The 13,933-nt window shown below is 47.9% G+C and overlaps 1 protein-coding gene across 1 annotated transcript in view; it reads right to left on the bottom strand.

Annotated features, from left to right (window-relative positions):
- The window catches only part of NT5C3B (5'-nucleotidase, cytosolic IIIB), a 29,046-nt gene extending 23,697 nt beyond the window's left edge, over window positions 1-5,349 (bottom strand). The window contains exon 1 of the mRNA XM_073607900.1: window positions 5,024-5,349. Coding sequence (XP_073464001.1) covers window positions 5,024-5,029 — 6 coding nt within the window. The 5' untranslated portion in view covers window positions 5,030-5,349. The remainder of the gene's footprint in view (window positions 1-5,023) is intronic.
- Between the last annotated feature and the right edge of the window lie 8,584 nt (window positions 5,350-13,933).

Genomic DNA, 13,933 nt, shown 5'->3' with positions numbered 1-13,933 from the left:
GTATATTAGACCTCTTTGTAAACAGTAGATTTTTATGTATACATTAGATTTCGCTGTATATTAGATCTCTCTGTATAGATTTGATTTCTACGTAAATATTAGATTTCAATGTATATATTAGATGTCTCTGTATATTAGATTTCTATGTAAATATTAGGGTTCAATGTGTATATATTAAATATTAGATATATTATATATCTCTGTGTATATATTAATTTATCTGTGTATATTAGATGTCTCTGTATACATTTGAGTTCTCTGTGTATATTAGAGTTCCATGTATATATTAGATTTCAATGTATATATTAGAAATCTAATATATACACAGATAAATCTAATAATATATACTGTATTTATTGGCGTATAACACTCACTTTTTCACCATGAAAACCGGGTGCAAATACCATGTGCGTGTTATACGCCAATACTTCAATTTTAGCTGCCTGGGAGGGGAGCGGGATGAGCGCCATCACATTACATACAGTGAGAATCTCCTTTTTACTTGGCGGCCTCTGTAATAGGAAGTCCTGTCTCCTGGGCCGCCATTGGACCACTGTTCTGTCTATCATAGAAGATTCTCACTGTATGTAATCTGTTGACGCTCGTCCCGCCCCCCTCCCTGTCCCCTCTAGGCTGCAGATGGGCATCAATCAGGCTGCACTGATGGCAATGGTAAAGGCTGCTGTTGATGGCAATGGTAAAGGCTGCTGCATTGATGGCAATGGTAAAGGCTGCTGCATTGATGGCAATGGTAAAGGCTGCTGCATTGATGTGGACTGATGAGGCTGCATTGATGGCACTTGTGAGGCTGAAGATGGGCACTTACCCTTTTTTTGCTTCAAAGTTCCTTATTTAAAATGTAAGTTTTTTTTCCTGAAACTTCCCTCTTAAAATTAATGTGCGTGTTATACGCCGATAAATACGGTACATTGAAATCTAATATATACACAGATAAATCTAATATATACATTGAAATTAATATATACATTGAAATCTAATATATACACAGATAAATCGATGTATATATTAGATTTATCTGTGTATATATTAGATTTATCTGTATACTGTATTAATATTTCCATGTATACAGTAGATCTCCCTGTGTATATTAGATTTATATGTATACATTCGATTTCACTGTATATTAGATTTATATGTATACATTAGATGTCTCTGTACATTAGATGTCTCTGTATATATTCAATTGCTCTGTATACATTAGATATCTCTGTATATATTAGATACCTCTGTATACATTAGATTTCTCTGTATTTATATATTAGATATTAATATATCTGTCTGTATATAGTAGATCTTAATGTTGTTTACACTGTGGATCTGTCACTCTGTAGGTCTCCCTGCTTTGCAGACTGGCAGTTATTACCTGATGATGTCATAGCAGGCGGTCTCCATGGCAACCTGTCAGTTGAAGTTGCAGCTGCAGCTACAGCTCAGTGTCATTTGACTAGCCGACAGTGCAGAGTACACACCTGTTTACTGACAGCTCTGAGAATGAAAATTTTTCTGATTTTAGCAGTGATTTTCCTGCTTTTTCCTGATAATGTCAAAGCCTTCAGCCACCGATTAGTACAGATGTTAAAGGAAATCGACCAGTTACCCTACAAAAGGTTGAAAATTCTTGTCAATTCCACGGAATGTGATGTAAACTGCGGCTTAGGGATGAAAATAGAAACCCATTGCTATGTGGGGCCGGAGGTTTCCTCCGGACCGGACGTTGCACCCGAATGTGAAGACAAACAGGTAGTATGCCACGGCATCCGGGAGTGCGCACCGAGAAATTACTACTTGAACATCGGTGCCAGCACTACACTGGACTGCCAGCCGGAAGTTTTGCCTGAACATGCAGAAAAAACAATGTCCTACAACTGGAAATATATTCCTGGAATCACCATAGATGATGACAGCTTTGAAGATGAAGATGAAATCATCAGCAATCAGCGCACCATTCCGCTTTACAATATCCAGGAGAGTCAGTCTGGCACATATAGGTGCACGATAGAGGACTCCAATGGCAAGCTGGTGAAGGTCATCTACTTTGCCGTTCGGGTAATCGACCCTGAACTCTATCCCCTACAGCGAAGCAAAATTCCTACCCTGAAGGAAGAATGGCAGAAACAGGGAACAGCGGCACTTCTCAAAGAAAAGCTGAAATTGTTAACCGCCAAAAAGCAGTTCCACATAATCCTTGGAGTTGGAATTGGGGCAAGTGTGCCGCTAGCCATCGTTTTATGCTTCCTGTTCCGCCGTTGTAGAAAAAGAAAAAAGCTGGGCGATGAGGAGACTGGGGGAGAAGAGCCAGGAGCAACACAGCCTTGGGCAACACAGCCAGGAGCAACACAGCCTTGGGCAACAGAGCCTGGAGCAACAGAGCCTTGGGCAACAGAGCCTGGGGCAACAGAGCCTGGGGCAACAGAGCCTGGGGCAACAGAGCCTGGAGCAACAGAGCCTGGAGCAACAGAGCCTGGAGCAACAGAGCCTGGAGCAACAGAGCCTTGGGCAACAGAGCCTGGAGCAACAGAGCCTGGAGCAACAGAGCCTGGAGCAACACAGCCTTGGGCAACAGAGCCTGGGGCAACAGAGCCTGGGGCAACAGAGCCTGGAGCAACAGAGCCTGGAGCAACAGAGCCTGGAGCAACAGAGCCTGGAGCAACAGAGCCTGGAGCAACAGAGCCTGGAGCAACAGAGCCTTGGGCAACAGAGCCTGGAGCAACAGAGCCTGAAGCAACACAGCCTTGGGCAACAGAGCCTGGAGCAACACAGCCTTGGGCAACACAGCCTGGAGCAACACAGCCTGAAGCAACACAGCCTTGGGCAACACAGCCTGGAGCAACACAGCCTTGGGCAACAGAGCCTGGAGCAACACAGCCTTGGGCAACAGAGCCTGGAGCAGTAGAGCCTGGAGCAAAAGCACCTGCAGCAAAAGAGCCTGCAGCAAAAGAGCCTGCAGCAAAAGAGCCTGCAGCAAAAGAGCCTGCAGCAAAAGAGCCTGCAGCAAAGGAGCCTGCAGCAAAAGCACCTGTAGCAAAGGAGGCTGCAGCAAAAGCACCTGCAGCAAAGGAGGCTGCAGCAAAGGAGGCTGCAGCAAAGGAGGCTGCAGCAAAGGCGCCTGCAGCAAAGCAGCCTGCAGCAAAAGCGCCTGCAGCAAAGCAGCCTGCAGCAAAAGCGCCTGCAGCAAAAGCGCCTGCAGCAAAAGCGCCTGCAGCAAAGCAGCCTGCAGCAAAAGCGCCTGCAGCAAAGGCGCCTGCAGCAAAGGAGCCTGCAGCAAAGGAGCCTGCAGCAAAGGAGCCTGCAGCAAAGGCGCCTGCAGCAAAAGCGCCTGCAGCAAAAGCGCCTGCAGCAAAGCAGCCTGCAGCAAAGCAGCCTGCAGCAAAGCAGCCTGCAGCAAAGCAGCCTGCAGCAAAGCAGCCTGCAGCAAAAGCGCCTGCAGCAAAGCAGCCTGCAGCAAAAGCGCCTGCAGCAAAGGAACCAGCAGCAAAAGCGCCTGCAGCAAAAGCGCCTGCAACAAAGGCATCTGCAGGAGCAGTGCCAAAGAGAGCGGCGTCTGGGGGAAAGAAAGGGAAAAAGTCAGGAGGGAAATAGTCTGAGGGTGTAGGCTGAACAGCCCCGGCCATCTCTACCCGTGTTTGTGTACGCCATGACATCACATTTATCACACTAGTGATGCTAACCAACAGGGCAATTTCCTGTTGCTTGGCAACCAATCAGCGTCAGGTTATTAAGGGCTCACACAGGCCGGGAGGGTGCCGTACTGGGGGGGGGGGCTAAGACTGGGAGGGGGGGGATTGTACTGGGGCATCCTTTACTGGGGGGGGGACTAGACTAGGACCCCTGCACTGGGAGAGGGACTGTACTAGGACCCCTGCACTGGGAGGTGGGGGGAACTGTACTGGGGCCCCTGCACTGGGAGGTGGGACTGTACTGGGGCCCCTGTAGTGGGAGGAGGGGGGGGGAGTGTACTGGGGCCCCCTGTAGTGGGAGGAGGGGGGGGAGTGTACTGGGGCCCCTGTAGTGGGAGGAGGGGGGGGAGTGTACTGGGGCCCCTGTAGTGGGAGGAGGGGGGGAGTGTACTGGGGCCCCTGTAGTGGGAGGAGGGGGGGAGTGTACTGGGGCCCCTGTAGTGGGAGGAGGGGGGGAGTGTACTGGGGCCCCTGTAGTGGGAGGAGGGGGGGAGTGTACTGGGGCCCCTGTAGTGGGAGGAGGGGGGGGGGAGTGTACTGGGGCCCCTGTAGTGGGAGGAGGGGGGGGGAGTGTACTGGGGCCCCTGTAGTGGGAGGAGGGGGGGGGAGTGTACTGGGGCCCCTGTAGTGGGAGGAGGGGGGGGGTGTACTGGGGCCCCTGTAGTGGGAGGAGGGGGGGGGAGTGTACTGGGGCATCTGTAGTGGGAGGAGGGGGGGGGGAGTGTACTGGGGCCCCTGTAGTGGGAGGAGGGGGGGAGTGTACTGGGGCCCCTGTAGTGGGAGGAGGGGGGGGGGAGTGTACTGGGGCCCCTGTAGTGGGAGGGGGGGGGGGGAGTGTACTGGGGCCCCTGTAGTGGGAGGAGGGGGGGAGTGTACTGGGGCCCCTGTAGTGGGAGGAGGGGGGGGAGTGTACTGGGGCCCCTGTAGTGGGAGGAGGGGGGGAGTGTACTGGGGCCCCTGTAGTGGGAGGAGGGGGGGAGTGTACTGGGGCCCCTGTAGTGGGAGGAGGGGGGAGTGTACTGGGGCCTCTGTACTGGGAGGGGGGCTGGAATGGGGCCCCTGTGCTGGGGGGACTATACTGACCCTATTGGAAGCCTGTATGACAACATGGTAGAACCAGTGTCAGAGCATTGACACTCCACAACAGGAAGTGTCTGGTAATGTAATGACAGCTGTAGATTTAGTCTATAAGAGATTCTGATTGGTGCTCCATATCCCTGGATCTCCCCTCCCCTGTAACAAAGGATCAGGCTGGGTGATCTGGTGTACTGTACACTGAGCACCCAGGGGCCACAAAGTACCCACCATGCACACTTAGTACTTACAATCATCTCTGCGGACAGGGGGAGGGGTATGGGGGTTCTGATGAGCAGATCTCAATCTGACTTCACTTGCAGCTTGCTGATCTCAGATCTTACTATTCTTCTCCAGTGCAGCTCTGCACATAGACGCCAGCCCCCTCTAGCGACCACAACTTCCACAGGTACATATGAGACTTCTATATTCTGTGGCTGTGTGAAAAATGAAAGCTGCTTCCGGGTTGAAACAGTCACTTCCTAGTCGCTTTCTAACGCTTCAATCCCTAGAGCATGCGTAGCCCCACACCATGGATGTTTGGAGTTTTGTCCCCGGCGTGGGCGCCGCCATCTTGTTGGCTAGAAAAGGCTGGCCTTCCTATTAACTCTAAGCTCGTGTCAACTCGGTGGGCGTGTCGTAAAAATGGGGGAGTCCTATCAGCAGCGGCCTACCATGATTTCCTCACTTCTACCCCGCCCATCATCTTTGCAGTTATTGGTTGCTAGAAACACCATCATCTTAACGACAGATGACACGCCTCCATAGCGGAGCTGCTCAGCCTCCTAGCCCCTCCCCCGACTCCGCCTTCTGTCATTAAGTTAAAGGGACCGTGAACTTCATAGGACTGATGGATGGAGGTAAAAATCACCTTGTATGGAGAGATTCAGCTAGTGAATCGAATCTAATTCAACTAATGGGTATCTAGGTGTTGAGATCTTGTCTGTTTGATGGATTTTTGTTATATACATTTGCCTGATATTTCTTTAATTCTAATATAAGCAGTTTTGCTGTTCCATATTGCTGGCATGGATTCTGATGAAGCATTAAAAAGTGAAATGTTTAATCCTGCATGCCCACCTTCTGTAAACATAGGCTGATTATGTTTCATCTAGGGTCATACCATTTATAGTTCAATCTCATTTTATTAGAAAGGATATCATAACATATACATGAGGTTACATATCATCCAATATTAACCGCTTCCCTACCGCTGCACGACGATATACGTCGGCTGAATGGCACAGGTGGGCAAAAGGGCATACAGGTACCTCCCCTTTAAGAAGCTGTACTGCGGGCGAGACCACGGGACCCGCGGACTCGATGTCCGCCAGGTGCCCGCGATCGTGTCACGGAGCCGTAGAACGGGGAGATGCTTTTGTAAACAAGGCATTTCCCCGTTCTGCCTAGCGACATGACAGAGATCACTGCTCTCGGTCATCGGGAGCAGTGATCGCTGTCATGTGTGTTAAAGCCCCTCCCCCCCACAGTTAGAATCACTCCCTACACACACTTAACCCCTTCATCGCCCCCCCCAGTGGTTAACTCCTTCACTGCCAGTGTCATTTACACAGTAAATCAGTGAATTTTTATAGCACTGATCGCTGTGTAAATGATAATGGTCCCAAAATATTGTCAAAAGTGTCCGATGTGTCCGCCTTAATGTCGCAGTCACGATAAAAATCCCAGATCGCCGCCATTACTGATAAAAAACAATAAAAATGCCATAAAACTATTCCCTATTTTGTCAATGTCAGGCACAATGGTGCGTGATCAGACATTCCCCTGGGGAGCACAGATAAATCTTGAACATACTGTAGTGCGGGGCCAGAGGCATAGACTAGGTCAATTCTCGACAGAGTTTTGTGTGTAGCGGAATGGCAAGCGAAAACCTTTAACTTCGGGTAAATGTGCCTCCAAACGTCAGTGAGGGCGAACGTGTCCTCCCACTGCCTGAGATCCGGAGGGTCCCGAGCCGAACAATGTAACCAATCAAGTTCCACCGAGGGAACCCTATTGAAATCCCCCAGGAGATAAACTAAAGCGGTGTCAAATTGCACCACAATTTGCATAATCTCATGAAGGATTCTACCAGTAGCTGGCGGGGGAATATAAATACCAACCAGTACCACATTTTTATCGTATATATTGGCATGTACAATAACAAATCTCCCCTCCTTGTCAGTTCTAACCTCTATAAGCCTAAATGGTAGTGTCTTGTGAACCTGGACGCTGACCCCACGGGCATACGAGGAAAAAGTGGAATGATCATTTAGGCCAACCCAAGCTTTCCTAAGGCAAACCGTCTTGCTGTGCTGCATATGCGTCTCCTGGAGGATACAGATCTGCGGGTTGTGTTTATGCAGGAAACGGAACACTAGGGAACGCTTCACAGCAGTATTGAGACCCCGCACGTTCCATGAAATCACCCTAAACTCAGCCATTGAATGTGGAGTAAGGAGGAAATGCAGTAATGAGCCATCCTAAGAGGTCAGCATCCGAGCCCAGCAACACACACATCATTATGCAAATCATTATGTCATTAAAACCTTCCAAAAATGTAGACAATTTAAAGCACCTGAAACAAAAAAAAAGCACCTGACAAAAACAACCCCTCCAAACCCCCCACCCCACCCCAACACAGGAATGCTTTGTTCCCCAAACATCAAAACCCCCCACGGTCAGGGAGCGTGGACCAGTGGGTGCAGACACTCAGTGGAGAAAAACGTCCACGTAAGGTGATGAGAGGCTCCGCCGCCAATAGGAAGTAGGAGTTGAAGGTCCAACAATAAAAGTTATCGGACTATTCCATGTCTTATCAGGTTGTGTTCCCTCCTGTTTATTAGAGGCACTTAACTTTTCAAAGCATCTGCAGAATGATCAAGGCTCGAAAAAAAGTGTGTCCAGAAAAGGCAAGCATGTAAGTAAAAGTGCACAACGTGCAAACAGGGGAAGCGGGAGGTTTGAGCTTGCAGTACATTACATGAGCACTAGAGTCCGCCAGTGCCCAGTCTTAGGAGTCAGGTAGTCCAGGGAAGATTCAGTCTTTAGGAGTCAGGTAGTCCAGGGAAGATTCAGTCTTTAGGAGTCAGGTAGTCCAGGGAAGATTCAGTCTTTAGGAGTCAGGTAGTCCAGGGAAGATTCAGTCTTTAGGAGTCAGGTAGTCCAGGGAAGATTCTGTCTTTAGGAGTCAGGTAGTCCAGGGAAGATTCAGTCTTTAGGAGTCAGGTAGTCCAGGGAAGATTCAGCCTTTAGGAGTCAGGTAGTCCAGGGAAGATTCAGCCTTTAGGAGTCAGGTAGTCCAGGGAAGATTCAGCCTTTAGGAGTCAGGTAGCCCAGGGAAGATTCAGTCTTTAGGAGTCAAGTAGTCCAGGGAAGATTCAGTCTTTAGGAGTCAGGTAGTCCAGGGAAGATTCAGTCTTGAGGAGTCAGGTAGTCCAGGGAAGATTCAGTCTTTAGGAGTCAGGTAGTCCAGGGAAGATTCAGTCTTTAGAAGGAGAACATGCATTTCCAGTGCTGCAGCAGCTAGCACTGTTCTTCCACTCTCTCCGTCCCAATGCCTCAAGTGCACTGAGCGCGGGATAACAATGTATACCACACATATAGTGGCAGGCTTAGAGGTACAATTCACCTGGTATAACCAGGGGCACATTACTTAAGGTTCTGGCAGGCAGTCATTGCAAAAGGCACAACAGGTGCAACAGTAACCCACTTATTATTTATTTATTATTTATTTCAGGTACTTCTATAGCGCCATCAATTTACACAGCGCTTTACATATATTGTACATTCACATCAGTCCCTACCCTCAAGGAGCTTACAATCTAAGGTCCCTAACTCACATTCATACATATTAGGGACAATTTAGACAGGATCCAATTAACCTACCAGCATGTCTTTAGAGTGTGGGAGGAAACCGGAGCACCCGGAGGAAACCCACGCAGGCACAGGGAGAACATGCAAACTCCAGGCAGGTAGTGTCGTGGTTGGGATTTGAACCAATGACCCTTCTTACTGCTAGGCGAAAGTGCTACCCACTGCACCACTGTGCCGCCCTATTAATGGGAGGTGTTCATCCTACAGAACACAGGACAGTAAGGTAACAGACCCAACCCGCAATACTCAACGATTGGAAGGTAGTGATTCCAGCCATGCAGTAGCATCCCTGGGGGATGTAAAGAACCTAGTAGTCACCCCATCCTGAACCCGGAGGCGTGCAGGAAAAAGTATGCTGTATCGAATGCCCTTGAGACGCATGGCTGCCTTCACCTGGTCAAAAGAACGTCTAAGCTTTTGAGTTTCTACAGAATAGTCAGGGAAGATAAGTAGCTTGCTGTTTTGGTGTTTCAGTTCTCCCTTTACTCTGGCAGCCCTGAGCACGTCATCCCTGTACTGGGAATAAAGAAATTTCAAAATAAAAGTACGCGGTGGTGCTCCAGGGGGGCCTGGCTTGGGAGGAATCCGATGCGTCCGTTCTACGGCATAAAATGGTGAGAACTGGGCCGCAGGGAGAAGGGTCCGGAGCAGCTCCTCAATAAATTCTGTCGGACGCTGACCCTCAGCCCCTCCGCCAGTCCAACAATACGGAGATTGTTCCTCCTATTGCGGTTTCCGCGTCTTCGGATTTATATTCCAGGGCTCTGATTTTAGTATGGAGGGCACGGAGATCAGCTGCATGACTCTCCACAGTGTCTTCCACGTGCCCCAGGCGCTGTTCAGCAGCAGACAGTCTGGTACGGATTTTGTCCATATCAAGCCTTATTAGCCCCACATCTATCTGCACCGCGTCCACCTTGGTGGTTAGGGTAGTGAGAGAAGTCTGACAATTGCCTATGGCAGCCAGCACATCAGCCAAGCCTGGCTGTGCAGAGGAGGATTGCTCTGGCTGCACCGTTTGAGTTGCCATATTGGTGAGAGTGCGCCTCTCGGTCCCCACGCGGCCTTCACAGGCCGCCGCTGTATCCTCTGTCACAGGGGGGAATTTCAATTTCTTACCCCTTCCTTTTGCTGCCCGGGCTGAGCGGCGGTACATGTAGGGGATTTCTGCCGGTGTCCTGTCTCTTGTAGCTGCCTGTGAGAGGAAAACAGTCCCGGATCTCAGCGGAGCTCTCAGAGATACGTCCGCTCTAAGCGCCATCTTGGCTACGCCCCCTTCCCTATTTTGTAGACGCTATAAATTTTGCGCAAACCAATCAATATACGCTTATTGCGATTTTTTTTTTTTTTTTACCAAAAATATGTAGAAGAATACGCATCAGCCTAAACTGACGAAAAAAAATGTTTTTTTATATATTTTGGGGGGATATTTATTATAGCAAAAAGCTTTTTTCAAAATTGTCGCTTTTTTTTGTTAGCGCATCAAATAAAAACCACAGAGGCGATCAAATACCACCAAAAGAAAGCTCTATTTGTGGGAAAAAAAGGACGTCAATTTTGTTTGGGTACAACGTCGCACGACCGCACAATTGTAAGTTAAAGCGACGCAGTGCCGAATCGCAAAAAGTGCTCTGGTCAGGAAGTGGGCAAATCCTTCCTGGGCTGGAACATTCATAAGTCCCGCCCACATATGAAAACGGTGTTCAAACCACACATGTGAGGTGTCGCCACGAACGTTAGAGCAAGAGCAATAATTCTAGCCCTAGACCTCCTCTGTAACTCAAAACATGTAACCAGTAAAAATTTTGAAAGCGTCGCCTATGGGGATTTTTAAGTACCAAAGTTTGGCGCCATTCCACGAGCATGTGCAATTTTGAAGCATGACATGTTAGGTTTCTATTTACTCGGCATTACTTCAATCTTTCACATTATGCAAAAAAATTGGGCTAACTTTACTGTTTTGTTTTTTTTTAAAGAATGCGTTTGAAAAATTGCTGCGCAAATACCGTGCCAGATAAAAAGTTGCAATGACTGCCATTGTATTCTCTATGGTCTTTGCTAAAAAAAAACATATATAATGTTTGGGGGTTCTCTGTAATTTTCTAGCAAAAAAATGATGATTTTTACATGTAGGAGCGAGGTGTCAGAATTGGCCTGGATGCGAAGTGGTTAATGATAACATTGCATATCTATCGCATCTACTAGATATAAGTAATGCCATTCTCAAAGGATTAATTCTGAATGTTGACCTTCAGGTATGACCATATCTTAACATATAGCTCAACTGAAATTAGCGTACATCGCCATCTACTGTATGGGCGGAGTACACTTAGGTAGTAACATATCAAGATGTATTATAGGTTGTCGATCAAAGATGTGCGACAAAAGATATGCTGTAGGGATCACATCATTTCTTAATGTCGAGACAAATTGTTGAGGGGTGGTTGCTCGAAGAGCACATACACATTTTGAGAGGTTTTGAGGAAAGGAAAAAAAAAGATAGCTGTATAGCAGAGAAGATATGAGTATAAGGCACTCCATCAAGGCTATTCAGAGATGGGAACAGAGTCTCTTTTGGCACACGGGATGAACCCTTCGGAATAGCGGAACATAGACCACAAGGTCCAAGTCTTAGAGGATTGCTCATCCCTATCCACTTCCTGTGCCACCATTCATTCCAGGTCTCTAATTCGGTCCACAGATTGCCCAGTCCCCCAGGGAAGGCACAGTCGTCAACCTCCAGTGCTGGTATTTTTTTTTAGGCGTGTGTTGGACTGGCTATAAGGGGAGGTCGGAGGCCAGTACTTTATTCAGATGTGTGTTGAATTAGCTATAAGGGGAGGTTGGAGGCTGGTATTTTTTTAGGCGTGTGTTGGACTGGCAATAAGGGGAGGTCGGAGGCCAGTATTTTATTCAGATGTGTGTTGAATTAGCTATAAGGGGAGGTTGGAGGCTGGTATTTTTTTAGGCGTGTGTTGGACTGGCAATAAGGGGAGGTAGGAGGCCAGTATTTTATTCAGATGTGTGTTGGATCACCTAAAGGGGAGATTGGAGGCTGGTAATTTTTTAGGTGTGTGTTGGACTGGCTTTAAAGGGGAGGTTGGAGGCCAGTATTTTATTCAGATGTGTGTTGGATCAGCTAAAAGGGAGGTCAGAGGCCAGTATTATATTCAGATGTGTGTTGAATTAGCTATAAGGGGAGGCTGGAGGCTGGTATTTTTTTAGGAGTGTGTTGGACTGGCTATAAGGGGAGCTTGGAGGCCAGTATTTTATTCAGATGTGCATTGAATTACCTATAAGGGGAGAAGGGGAGCATAGGCGTGCGCAGCCTATTGCATTAGGGTATACACCTCAAAGCTCAAACACACATGCGTATATATATATATATATATATATATATATATACACATACACACACTGTATTACCAGAAGTATATACCAGAAGTATAAAGTACATGAACTTTAATGGCATCCCAGTCTTAGTCCGTAGGGTTCAATATTGAGTTGGCCCACCCTTTGCAGCTATACCAGCTTCAACTCTTCTGGGAAGACTGTCCACAAAGTTTAGGAATGTGTCTATGGAAATGTTTGACCATTCTTCCAGAAGAGCATGTGTGAGGCCAGGCACTGATGTTGGATGAGAAGGCCTGGCTCGCAGTCTCCACTTTAATGTAAAGGCCAGTCAAGTTCCTCAACCCCAGACTCGCTCATCCATGTCTTTATGGACCTTGCTTTGTGCACTGGTCCAAATCATTTGGTGGAGGGGGGATTATGGTGTGGGGTTGTTTTTCAGGGGTTGGGCTTGGCCCCTTAGTTCCAGTGAAGAGAACTCTTAAGACATCAGCATACCAAGACATTTTGGACAATTTCATGCTCCCAACATTGTGGGAACAGTTTGGGGATGGCCCCTTCCTGCTCCAACATGACTGCGCACCAGTGCACAAAGCAAGGTCCATAAAGACCTTGGACTGAGCAAGGGTGGTGGAAAATTAACTTCAAGCGCAAAAATTCACATTATAATAGTAACTAAAACATATAAAACTAGAAAAGGGGGGGTGTGGCTTGCGCGCAGCGGAGATGGCTGCACACTAAAAGAGCTCCGTGGAGAGATCCGACCTGAGGCACCATACACAGCACAGATCGACCTGGAAATGAGCAAGCAAGTTGCCCAAATGCCACAGACTCGATCCCGGTGCAATACATTGGATTACCCGGCCCGGAACATAACGGACATGTTCAACAGGCAGACGACTGCACGAGGCAGCATGACGGGATCCAAGATGACAAGGTCACAGGGAGAGGAGGATGCATACAGCGAGGACTCACAATCAGCATCAGAGGAAGGAGGTAGGGATTACAAACAGACCAATCTCCCCCTGACTTATGCTGACATGTCAGTCTTTGCAGTTGACATTAAATCTACATTTTCTGCAGTAATAACTGACCTCAAATCGAACCTGTTAGTTCTCACAGAGAAGCTGGCTGCAGTTGAGACTACAGGCAAACACAGGGACAGGAGACTGCTCAGACTTGAAAATATAGCAAACTCCCATTCCTCACACCTGATTGAAGTCAATAGGCACCTTGAAGACCTTGACAACAGGGGAAGGAGGAATAATATCAGGGTGAGAGGTATCCCCGAATCAGTGGACTCAGCCCAGATAGTACCAGCCCTACAGAGGGTGTTCAATAGCCCGCTGAAAAGGCAGGAGGACACTGCAATCAAATTTGTCAGAGACCGAAACAAAGCAGAGGCACCAGCTCACATGGCGGGACCCCAAACTCCAAAGTGGCTCCCTCCAGGGCCTCAGAAGAAGATGAGCTAGGGGCATCTGCCTGGTAACCTGAGATCCTTACAACCTCTGGGGCACTCGGAACATACACCCTTAAATTGCACCTGAATAGGACGATAGCCGCGTTTGACATAGTGACATCGCAACTTCTTGCTGCAAATAAACCACTAATCTCCAAAGTGGACCCAACATAGTTTTATCAGGAACTTTAAGGTAAAACCTCCTGTCACCTAACAGTCCACACTGCTAATCTTATAATAGTACTTATGCCTGTCATGTTCTACAAATGTGGTAATGACTGTTAATTTCCCCACCACAGAATAAAAATCCAGCACGAAACTTTATTTGTGGGATAGACTCTGTAATGACTAGACTTAACAATACACTATGTCCGATATGACACATCTGGAGCAGCTGGACATATAACTCAGTTTTTCACTGCCTGATCCAGGTCTCTGCTTGCAAGATGCTCCTCCTATACAGGAAAGCTTC

Source organism: Aquarana catesbeiana, linkage group LG12 (genome assembly GCF_042186555.1).
Source record: "Aquarana catesbeiana isolate 2022-GZ linkage group LG12, ASM4218655v1, whole genome shotgun sequence".
Lineage (NCBI taxonomy): Eukaryota > Metazoa > Chordata > Amphibia > Anura > Ranidae > Aquarana > Aquarana catesbeiana.
The sequence above is the reverse complement of the archived record's forward strand: the minus strand, read 5'-3'. Positions and strand labels throughout refer to the sequence as shown.